General features: G+C 43.0%; 1 protein-coding gene across 4 annotated transcripts in view; it reads left to right on the top strand.

Moving 5' to 3' along the window:
* Nucleotides 1-864: 864 nt before the first annotated feature.
* BRPF1 (bromodomain and PHD finger containing 1) overlaps nt 865-12,193 on the top strand; it is a 33,417-nt gene continuing 22,088 nt past the window's right edge. For 3 of the 4 annotated variants that reach the window (XM_069966837.1, XM_069966836.1, XM_069966838.1), the window contains exons 1-5: nt 865-1,165; nt 3,403-4,011; nt 5,184-6,143; nt 8,878-9,034; nt 10,447-10,542. In XM_069966837.1, coding sequence (XP_069822938.1) covers nt 3,413-4,011; nt 5,184-6,143; nt 8,878-9,034; nt 10,447-10,542 — 1,812 coding nt within the window. In that variant the 5' untranslated portion in view covers nt 865-1,165; nt 3,403-3,412. The remainder of the gene's footprint in view (nt 1,166-3,402; nt 4,012-5,183; nt 6,144-8,877; nt 9,035-10,446; nt 10,543-12,193) is intronic. The other variant, XM_069966839.1, reaches the window with a different exon arrangement.

Raw genomic sequence — 12,193 nt, 5'->3', positions numbered from 1 at the left:
TTTGCAATAGTAAATACCCTCAGGATATATTATGCATTGGTTCGTATTTCAGAGAAAATGATGGCCGCAAAAAAAAAAAAAAAAAAGACAGGACCAAAAGACTGTGTGAACGTGGCCTATTAGTGCCGTATAATTGAGAACCAACATAATAGTGATAGAGAATAAAAAGCCGCCAACTTGTTACTCCTTAGAAGTATGAGTGCCCCGTTGCCGCCATGGCCGGCTCTGCCCATGGGCACACTAATAACTAAGAAACGTGACCAAAATCTGTTGCGTTCCTGTAATACGATCTATAGCTGTTGCTAAACCACAACTCCCATCCGATGTGTGTGCATGCTGGGAGTTGTAGTCTAGCAATAGCTGGAGAGCCCCCACTGTAATGAGTGTACCACTGCACCCCCTAAACTCACACTTTAGGAGGGAAACCCTACAAACTGTTGACACGTGGGGGGGCTTCTGGGGGGTTTATGATTTATACAACTCCATCCAAAACCATTCAAAGCCATGAAGCGTCGCCCTATAAAAAATCTAAACTCTGTCGTCTAAAATTCATGTAAAAGCCAAATTTATGTTAAAATCCGAACCGAAAGAAGAGTCCAAGCAGCAGACTGCACATGACTCATCGTCCTTCCGCCCACCCCTGAGTCACCCCCCTCCCGTGCTGGGATGCAGCATGTAAGTATTGGCGGCGGCAGATTCGTCACAATAAAAATTTACCCATTCCAAATATTTAACTAAACACCTTCCGTAGCACACTCCGGTAGATAATCGGTGTTTTTCTCCAAAAATCTAATTGTTTTCTTTTTAGTGTATAACAGGAGGGGCGGAGGAGAATCTGCAGTGCGTGGCGCTGTGAGGGGATGAGTTTACACGGTTAGGGCCGCTGCTCCCTGAGGAGACTCCATTGTTTCCCCGCGGCTCGGAACGAGGGCCCCGGGCACGGCACCGGCCCCTGGCTGCCCGGAGAACGTGTAGGAGGCCCGGGATAGATGAGCTGGTGCCTGGTGAGCGCCTCCTCAGGAGCAGCCACACCCCATAAGCGACAGCCCAGGCTTGGGCCTGCTCGTCCGCTCCCAGCAGCCCTGTGCGGGGGTAGAGCGCCTCTCCCCGGTTACTACGGCTGCACCGAGCCAGCCTGGAGATGAATCACAGCGGGCACGGACGGGTAAGTGCCAGGGCCTGTCTGTGTGTATACACAATGGCTGGGGGCTGGCAGGTCAGTCAGGAGCTCAGCTATGGAGGCGATGCCATTACTTAGAGGGATTTTACATCAATCTCTAACCCCCCATATAGGAATGTAATAATCTTTAATATACTTATTTCTATGCAAATCCATCCTCCATATTTCCCTTGCCTGTGCTGCCCTGTCACTGATATCTGTATGGATTACCCATCAGAACAGGGGATGTTATCACTAGTAGTGGTTCTCCTGCAGGTACAAAACTACAGCTCCCAGCATGCCTTGCAGGTACAAAACTACAACTCCCAGCATGCCTTGCAGGTACAAAACTACAACTCCCAGCATGCCTTGCAGGTACAAAACTACAACTCCCAGCATGCCTTGCAGGTACAAAACTACAACTCCCAGCATGCCTTGCAGGTACAAAACTACAACTCCCAGCATGCCTTGCAGGTACAAAACTACAACTCCCAGCATGCCTTGCAGGTACAAAACTACAACTCCCAGCATGCCTTGCAGGTACAAAACTACAACTCCCAGCATGCCTGGGCAGCAAGTAACTGGGCATGCTGGGAGGCTTACAACCATTGATGTATAGTACAGCAGCTGATCAGTGATCAGACCTTAGCAATGATGTGTCTCTTTCCTGATAAAGCACCAAGATACATCAATGTGGCTATATACCTGGACACTGGTTGCCTGTGGCAGATGGTCTGGTATATGGTCCGGTTATACTGCTGAGTGCATCTCCTTTGTGTCCAGTTTAACACATCTGTCAGATTACCATCTTGACGCTGACCTCTGTATCCAATTTGCACACACACAGTATATACAGAAGCCCCTGCTCCTGTGCAGTATACAGAGTGTGTGCGCCAATGAGTAGATTCTACAACGCATACAGCATCGCCACTTTCCTCTGGGACGCTCGTGTAGGAGATCACAAAAAGATTGCATTCTATCAGATCCTAATTTTTGGGGGAAGTTGGAACCAGATCCAGTTGCCAGTGTCTGAATCACCATGCTCATATCAGTAAACAATGTTGTTTTTAGTTGTTTTTTTTTTCTCTCCCTATTGCTCCAAATAAATTTGACGATAGTTAAGGATGTAATTCCATTATGTGTATACAGCTTCTACACAATGATTGCACACTATGTCATGGCTCCACTGCATCTGAGTTTTTTTTAATTTTGCCTGAAAAACGTCTAAGGGTGCCTTTACACAGAGAGATTTATCTGACAGATTTTTGAAGCCAAAGCCAGACTTTCTCCTCTTTTCAAATCCATTCCTGGCTTTGGCTTAAAAAAATCTGTCAGATAAATCTCCGTGTAAAAGCACCCTAAGAGAAAGGAATAAAACATGACTCTAACATCTAACAGATTTTTACAGCCAAGATCAGAAATTGATTTGAAAAGAGAAGAAATCTCATTCTTTCCTTTATTACCTGTTCTCTGTTTATAGTCTGTCCCTGACTTTGGCTGAAAAAATCTGTCAGATAATTTGTTGGTGTAATAGGTCCCTTAGTGTTAAATCCCCCACCGCTCCAGTCCTGCTGCCTTGGCACATTAGATGTGCCATAAATGCCTGAAAAATGTTGGGACCTGAATTTGTGTGAAGAACAAGAGAGCCACCCCCCACATATAAAGGCAGCTGCCTTATCAAGGTGTGAAATGAAAAGATGGGGGACTACCTACATGTATACATTTCTTTCAATTCATTGTTATGGAAACAGTTGAGCACGTTTGGGTGTTTCAATATTATCAATTAACCATAGGCACAGTCAGTAGTGCAGTTTACTATCCTCTCTTTTTTTTTGTCGTCTTGAGATTTTTAGTTTTACTATCCTCTCTTTTTTTTGTCTTCTTGGGATTACTGATGCTTCATCTTGGAATGGAGACAAAAGTTTGGCAGTGTAACAAGGTGTCCAGCATTGTCTCCACTATCGTAAGAGGTAGAGCTATATCATAGGTAGATATCTATGTAAATCTACAAGATCCACTATAAAGAGTCTCCCCTGTGTCCAGGTTAAGGCCACATTCCCGGAAGTGGGTGAGAACTGTTAATGAAATAGTCTCCTGTGTGTATATTCCAGCCCTAGGTAGTCAGGGAAAACATGGATACAGCCATAGACTGTATCCATGTGCTTCAGGACCCCCTATGGCTGCATCATAACTAAAACCCATCAGTTGAGTAATTGACATGCTGTTTTTATGTTTCTTTGCAGATGTAACATAATGGGTGTGGACTTTGATGTCAAGACGTTTTGCCACAACTTGAGGGCCACTAAACCTCCTTATGAATGTCCAGTAGAAACCTGCAGAAGGATCTATAAAAGCTACAGTGGGATTGAATACCACCTTTACCATTATGACCATGACAACCCACCACTCCAACAACAGACTCCAATCAGAAAATCCAAAAAGAAGGGCCGGCAGCCTCGCTCTGCCAACAAACAATCGCCTAGTCACTCTGAGGTGTCGCAGTCACCAAGTCGAGAGGTAATGACCTATGCTCAGGCCCAGCGGCTAGTTGAAGTGGAGCTGCATGGAAGAGTACACCGAATAAGTATCTTGGACAATCTGGATGTAGTTTCAGAAGATGATGATGTTCCAGAAGAGGCGCCCGAGAATGGGAGCAATAAAGAAAATAATGAGACTCCAACAGCAACTCCCAAATCTGGAAAACATAAGAACAAGGACAAGAGAAAAGACTCAAACCATCATCATCACCACAGCTCTTCCACGGGTACCACACCAAAACTTCCTGAGGTTGTCTACCGGGAACTGGACCAGGACACGCCAGATGCTCCTGCTCGTCCTTCCTCTTATTACAGGTAACTGCAAAACCTCCGTTATTGCTGATAGTTAAATGGGTTTTCTTTCACCTTAATTTGCTTCTACTGACCCTGTTGATTGTATATTATTATCTTGTCTCCTTAAGAGATTTTCAGATACAAGTACTGTTCAGGTATAGTGAATATAGTATAGTGAAAAAGGTAGCTTATATCTAGGTGTAGGTTTGCTTTAAATGTACCCTTTCAGCTTCTAAGCTTTGCTTGACCAGGAGACAATGCAGATGACAGGGCTATTCCCACCTTAATATTTATGGTATATCCACACGCTATGCTGATAATCTCTGATAGATATGAATCATACCTTGTATCCATCTGAAAAACTAGCTCCCATAACCTCTGACCTGCTTGCAGTGGCTAGAGATTACTAGGGAGTAGTATTGAGCAAACCGTGTGTATCCATGTTTTCCTGGCAGCCCTAGGAAGGCATCCATGTTTTGCAGACAACAACTGAATTTGCTGTTTTATTTAAAGAACTCTAGAGGTGACTAGGAGGCTACATAATGTGTGTAAAACAAATGTGGAGATGAGAATATCTTTTTTTTCCAAGTCTCCATTGTATGCTCCATCACACGTTCTTTCAAAATTAATAAAGAAAATCACAATAGAACCCAATGGAACCCTCTTAGCATTCAGCAGGTGCATCAGTCTCCATTGGTGTCCAAATATTATAATGGCATATCCACAGTAGTCCCTTAACACATGATCTGCCACGTGGGTGAAGGTTAAATGGAGCAATATGCTTGCCCGCTTGTCTTTATTCTCGTGTATGGATATTAAAGTACCGATTTACTTGGCTATTTCCATAACTGCATTAGATCTATTAGCTTCCTCCGAAGTGCTGCAGACTCCATAGACAGCAGTCATTTTTTCCTTTCTGCAGCATCTTCTGGTCGAGCAAATGACTCGCTTGTTGACTCATTTACCTCTGGTGTATAAAAGTCATTTTAAACTATTGTAGTTTGCTGGTTATGTTAGTATAAATTTATTAGGTAAAATGTATTATTTCCTCTTTAGGTATTTCATTTTGCTAAAAATTTTCTCCTAGTGTAAAAAAAATATATATATGTCTTTTGGTTGGAGAACTCCGTATTCTTGATAGGATGGCTGCTGATTTTTTGCTTTTGGCTATTTTTCCTCATCTGCTTTTTAAGGTACATTGAGAAGTCTGCAGAAGAGCTGGATGAAGAAGTTGAGTATGACATGGATGAGGAGGATTACATCTGGCTCGATATAATGAACGAACGTCGAAAGACTGAAGGTGTCAACTCCATCCCACAGGAGATTTTTGAGTACCTAATGGACCGACTGGAAAAGGAGTCATACTTTGAGAGTCACAACAAAGGGGACCCAAATGCGTTAATAGACGAGGATGCCGTGTGCTGTATCTGCAATGATGGAGAGTGTCAGAACAGCAATGTTATATTGTTTTGTGACATGTGTAACCTAGCTGTGCACCAGGAGTGTTATGGGGTGCCCTACATCCCTGAGGGACAGTGGCTTTGCAGGAGGTGTCTCCAGTCACCTTCAAGAGCTGTAGATTGTGCACTATGCCCAAACAAAGGAGGTGCATTTAAGCAGACGGATGATGGCCGCTGGGCCCATGTAGTCTGTGCTCTGTGGATCCCTGAGGTTTGTTTTGCTAATACAGTCTTCTTAGAACCTATAGACAGCATTGAACATATTCCACCAGCGCGCTGGAAGCTGACGTGCTATATCTGCAAACAGCGTGGCTCAGGAGCTTGTATACAGTGTCACAAAGCAAACTGTTACACAGCCTTTCATGTTACTTGTGCTCAGCAGGCTGGACTTTACATGAAAATGGAACCTGTGCGGGAAACGGGAGCCAATGGCACTTCCTTCAGTGTACGCAAAACTGCCTACTGTGATATCCACACCCCCCCGGGCTCTGTGTGTAAACTTCCTGCCCTCTCCCATAGTGAAGGAGAGGAGGAAGATGATGAAGAAGAAGATGAGGGGAAAGTTTGGAGTTCGGAAAAAGTGAAGAAGGCAAAGGCCAAGTCAAGGATTAAAATGAAAAAAGCTCGGAAAATCCTTGCAGAAAAGAGAGCTGCTGCCCCAGTTGTTTCTGTTCCTTGTATTCCCCCACACAGGTAAATACATTATTATGGCAGTATATAAGAAATTGCAGCTAAATCTTATGTCACAGTCTAAGCTGCAGCTGTCAAACCTGCAGCCCTCCAGCTGTTGCAAGCTACAATTCCAATCATGCCTGGACAGCCAAAGCTAGAACTTCAGTTGTCTAGGGATGATGGGAATTGTAGTTTTGCAACAGCTGGGGGGGCCATATGTTTGAAAGCTTACGGGCCCTGGACAGGGAAGCCGATGAGATTGCTGCAAAGATTCAAACTGTTTCCCTGCTCTCAGCATGATATTGATACATCATGCCAGGTGGGGAAACATCCTGTTACGGGGCTTCCCCGTCCATAGAGCCCATAACTTACAGGACGTGTGAATAAGCCGTGAAATCACTGGTCTGTTATCAGGAAAAAAATCCTTCACACATCTGTGTGTGTCCAAAAACAAAATGAATTGTAGTCTTAGGGCCACATGTATCATCCGGCGAATGGATGATTTTCGTCGGAAAGTGCTGATTTGCGTCTTTTTTTTAAGCAAAAATGGCGGATTTGCGAATAAAATATTCGCAAATCGGCACTTTCCGCCGAGTACGCCAGGGGGCGGAGAGTGGGCGATTTATCATCCGTTCCGCCAAAATGTACGCCGAAAACCTACTCCAGTCCTCAGCTGGCGTAGGTTTTCGACGGCGCGCACGGGATTTATGTAGAGGCAGTCCGCCTCTACATAAATCTCCGTAGCGCCGGAGCTGCGGGGGCATTTTTACGTCCGACGTAAAAAACGCCGGACTTAATAAATGCCTCCCTTAGTGTTTTCTAACTTTTTTATAAAAAAGGCACCTATCTGGTCCTGTTTAAAGTGGGCCTTTCAGCAGCAGCAAACTAATGGCATGTCTTTCTTTACTACTGGTGGGGCATTAAAGTTACATGCTCCCAGCAACCTCTTGTGATGCTTTGAGGCTGCTGGCAGAATACATCTTAAATATACATGGGCCACCTGTAAGAAACAAAGCATTTGTGCAAAATGCTCTGCGTTATGACTATCCACCATTCTTTCCGCAATTCGAGTAGATTAGAATTTTGAGTCAACAGTAATAAAGGTCTGTTATGAAAAAGTCAAACCATTGTGGCTGACCTCTGGGACCCCCACCAGTCTGCAGAACAAAGACACCCACCAATGTCCCTTTGGCTTTTTATCCTTCACTGTGCAGGGAATTACTCCACAACCCCATACTGGTGACTGATGCTATGGAGTAGTTTCCTGCACAATGAGCGGCTAAGAAGGTTGGGGCTTTTATTATTATGGGGGGTCCTGGAAATGTTAATGATATGCAGTCACTTATTATAGTGGTCAAATCCTTTTAATGGTGCGTTCACACCTACAGGATCTGCAGCTGATTTTCTGCAGCAGATTTCATTTAAATAACTGAACACAGCATCAAATCTGCTGCAGATCCTGTAGGTGTGAACGCACCCTAATAGTGGATTTCTAGATGTTTACTGCCTATATGTCCAGTGTGTAACTGGAGACGTTGAGAATTTGTTTTCACTATTGATCTTTTAATGAAGTTTGAATAGCCAGAAGTGTAACCTATTTGTCTGTTTCCATAGCAACTCAACGCCAGAAATGAAGCTTCACTACAGTACATGGTTGCTGTAGTGATTGTCATGACAACCATCATGGAGATAATGACATTTAACTATTTAGTAGTGGAACTCTTTTATCTGTACTTTAAAGAATGTATGCATTATTCATGTGTTGCCTACTGACATTTAGCGCTCTGCAGCAGGTCGGGCTCTTCATCGGCACCTGCCATGGTATCATTTATTCATATAGCATTCGTTATATCTGGGGGGGGGGCAATAAGAAGAAAAGTATATTCTTTGAGATTGAGCAGCTTTATCCCATTACACAGTCTCCAAACCGGAAATGGCTCTGGCAGATCTGCTTGAGATCTGAGCCAAATTGCTGCCTGCACATGTGGTTTGTCTGCTCTTATATAATAATTATCAAGTAGTGTAATATCCTGGACAAGTGCAGAAAGTGTTAGAAGTACTTGTTGCAATCCTCTTGAGTAAAAACTAGAAAGAGAGAGAGAGCCTCCTTTGGCCTTTGTTCTGTTCTGCATTGAGAAAACTGGTTGTTAGAAACAGGCAGGTTGATGGCTCCTGTAATATATTTAGTAACCACTCTCTCTGGTGTTACCTTTGTTCCCATCCTCCACTGGAAAGCCCAGGGCTTTGATCGTACAACATCTGTATATGGCTCACAAAACCCAGGTTCTGTATTATAAAACCACAAATCCTCCAAAATGTAAACGGTCATATGGTAACACCAATACAACTAGCAATGTGGTTGGTGGGGTTGTGAATTGATGGCCTAAGAACTTTTCTTTGGGCTGCCTCATCATCCATAGATGTCATGCTTCTTCCAGCATTCAGAAGATTGTAACCCATATATTCTCCAGAAGAAGACTGTAAGGCCAATACTTGTCTGTAGGCTTTTTCCTCTGCTTGATGCTAAAACATGAAGAACTATTGCAGCAAGTCCCCATAATATAGAGACCACTGAGCTTTACCAGCTACATTTTTATATGGAAAGCTCAGTAACCTTATAATAGTAGTTTCTGTCTAGTAGTTTCAGGTTCCAGTAAAAATACACATTATTACTATAGTAGACTGGATATATGGAACATGCCTGTTGATGGAGACTTTCTCGCTAATATCGCTGCATATCTTTTTTTTCTTACAGACTCAGTAAGATCACCAATTGCCTAACCATACAGAGGAAGAGCCAGTTCATGCAGAGGTTGCACAGTTACTGGACATTAAAGAGACAATCCCGCAACGGTGTACCCTTGTTGCGCCGCTTACAGACGCACTTACAGTCGCAAAGGAACTGTGAACAGGTCAGAATGCAGTGAGGTGTTTTATTGCATTTTGCAGCAAGTAACAGGATTTGGAAAAACAGGAGCCTGGCTGGTGAAGCATAGATTGACTGCTTGTAACTATATGCTGCCACCACAGATCTAGGCAGCCTCAGTATTGTTCCCCTGTAATGCCTCTGATAGGCTGCTGGCTTGTGGAGGGGCTGGGGAGATTCTCATGATCAACTGTGTACTGCTTTTCCATGGCTGGCAGAAAGGTTGTGATGCTGCATTGAGTAGTGGCAACTAAAGCCTGATCTTGTCTCTAGTCTTTTTTTTTTTTTTCTTTTTTTTTTGTATTTTCTTTTTTTAAATTACCCACAAAATATTAATAAAAAGTCACCAGTAAATATAATTCATTGAGTCGTCCTCTTCTGTCAGATTGCCAAAATTTGGATTCAGCTGTTTGTCAGTTACTTCCGACTCTAGGAAAGCTGAGTGTCAACCTGCTTTCCCAGTTTTCTGAATGTTGAAAGGGACCTGTCATGCTGCCCGAACCATGAGTCGTAGAGGTGGTTCCCAGTGTCTTTTGCCTGATCTGCCAGCCTTGATTGGTAGAACCCTCCCTGTATCTAAAGAGGAAGAGATCTATTATTAAAGGCTGTTTGGGTTGGGTACAAGCTACCAAGGATTGCCCTAAATACTTGAGGTTCAGGCAGCATAAAAGTGATGACCGGTTCCCAGTAGAGTAGGCCTCTTATGCAGACCTTCAGGGCATGTGGATACAGAATTGCATAGCTTGTCAGAGTAGCCATTTAGGAGTTTGCGGGAAAGCAGATTGATAACCATTGGGGTGTGTGTTTGTATATATATATGTGTGTGTGTGTGTGTGTGTGTGTGTTTGTATATATATTTATTTATTGCCAGCCATATTGCTTGTCACCCAGCTTTCCCAATACAAGTAGGGGTATAGCTATAAAATAGCTGAATAAAATTTTGAGCAATTTTATAGGAAAGACCTAATGAATTTTTTTATTTTATTTACTGGGGATTTTTTCTTAATTTATAAAAAGGTATTTCCATCTTAAATATTTGTAGCTTATACACATAAGTCATAATAGCTTGAAAGTCCAGACCTTCACTGGAAGAACCAGGTTTATGGGGGTCCTCAGGAGAGAGGTGGCTGTGCATCCTTGAGGTTCGCTCCATTAAAGTCTGTAGGGGATATGTAAAGAGATGAGGGTAGTGGCCATAAATGTGTAAGATAATAATACCCCCTGAAAGAAGGAATTATATTACAAAATGTATTCTGCTTGTAAGACAGAGTATGAATTCTAGTAGCTGAACTGTACAGTGCTGTATACATCTGACCCTCCTGTAGAACGAAAGGTGAGGCGTTCTCATGGATGGATCAGTCAAGAGCAGATAAATTAAATCGTTTACTCTCCCAATAGGAGTTGAAGTGGAGAATACCTAAATCTGATGATGTGTCTGTCCACCTGGGGGCAGTGTCTAAATCAAACGATGAGAAGGGGGACCAGACAATGAAGGTGATTATAAGGTGGCTGCACTTCAGTGACAGTCTTCTGAGTTGCATTGATTTGTCATATGTTCAGTGGTTTATGTATAATATAGATGTATATTCTTTATACATCACATTTGTCTGGCAAGTCCAACCTTCTGGGAAAAAGTTTTTTTTTTTATAGGTGAAATACCCTGTGCACATATACCTAGTAATTGTTGTTTTGCCCCACACTTGTCTATTCTCTTTTCAGTCTTACATGAAAGTCTTTATCTACATTGTGCTAAGGGAATCCCGGACAGAGTGTATACACATAGTATACACTCCTGCCGGGATCCCTAGCGGTGCCGCAAAAAAAAATTACATGAATAGCGTCCACAGAGAACCTGTCAGTGCACACAATGGAGCGTGTGGCTCCGTGGTGAATTTGGATATGGGCACGCGGGGATGCGCCTGCTTCCGAATTTAACAGCAGTGAAGAAAAGATGCAGTCTGATCTTGTCAGACAACGGCCGTTCTGTGACACAGCCGGGTCACGGAACGGCCAATCTATTACGCTATGTGACCATGGCCTTACAATGAAAGGAAGGAACTTGCATGACTGAAAGATGCCTCAAATCAATATGGATCTACTATAGGAGGAAAATGTTCACATTACAAGGGATTAACTATGCAATCCTTTCTTTTGTGGTCAGGTTCAGAACATTAAAGGGGTATTTCCAACGTATAAAGTGATGACATATTACTGGAGTATGCCATTACTTTAATTGGTGGGGTCTGACTTCTAGGACCCTCATTCATCCTGAGAATGAAGGGTGCAAAAGCAATGCTTTGACGCTTTGTCCTCTTCTGAGTTTTCTCTCCATAGTGGTACTTCCTGGCCACCCAGCTGTGCAGGAATCTACAGCCATATTAAATAAATTAAAGTGTATCAATTGATTGATTGTATCAATCAATCATCGCTTTTGGATCAGCGACAACATCCACTGCTAATCCGGAAGTTCGGGTCTCCATGGATACGGAGACGCAATGAAACTGTAATGAGCTCGACCCCCATTGGTTCAGTGGGGATTGCGTGCATTACAGTTTCATTGCGTCTCGATAACCTTGGAGACCTGAACGTCCGGATTAGCAGTAGATCTCTCCACTGATCTGGAAGCGGCCCATCATGACTGGTACACTTTAATGGGACTCCAGTCTTATGCTCAGGCAGTGACTGAAGTGTCACTGTGTTGTGAAAAACCGTAATGGGGCTAATGTGACCGCCACACATTATAAAGCAATATGCCATCAATTTATAAAATGGATATTTTAGTTATCATATGGTTATAGGAAAAAATAGTTGCTCATGAAAGACAATTTTAGTTTGGTTCAGTGTCAAACCTGTTATTATGTGTTTTTTCTCTTTTGGGTTCAAAACACCAAACATTTTGGATGGTCCGTGACTGTGCTTATATGTGTTATATAAAAACTGAAGAGGAGAACTGTCACAACCGAGCTCTGTATAGAACTGAAAGGGGTTATTGTTTTGATTGTTTTTTTTATTTATTTTTTACCTCCAAATGGGCATCAATAATACAGATGATTGGGGATTTGATTCCTGACGATCTGCTGTTAAAAGAAACCAAAGCTGTTGGGCTACTTTTCAGTGTTTGTGGGCTTAGTTCTTGCATACGCTG

Source organism: Dendropsophus ebraccatus, chromosome 4, assembly GCF_027789765.1.
Source record: "Dendropsophus ebraccatus isolate aDenEbr1 chromosome 4, aDenEbr1.pat, whole genome shotgun sequence".
In the NCBI taxonomy this organism is placed as follows: Eukaryota; Metazoa; Chordata; class Amphibia; order Anura; family Hylidae; genus Dendropsophus; species Dendropsophus ebraccatus.
Note: the sequence above shows the minus strand (reverse complement) of the source record. Positions and strands in the feature narration are given on the sequence as shown.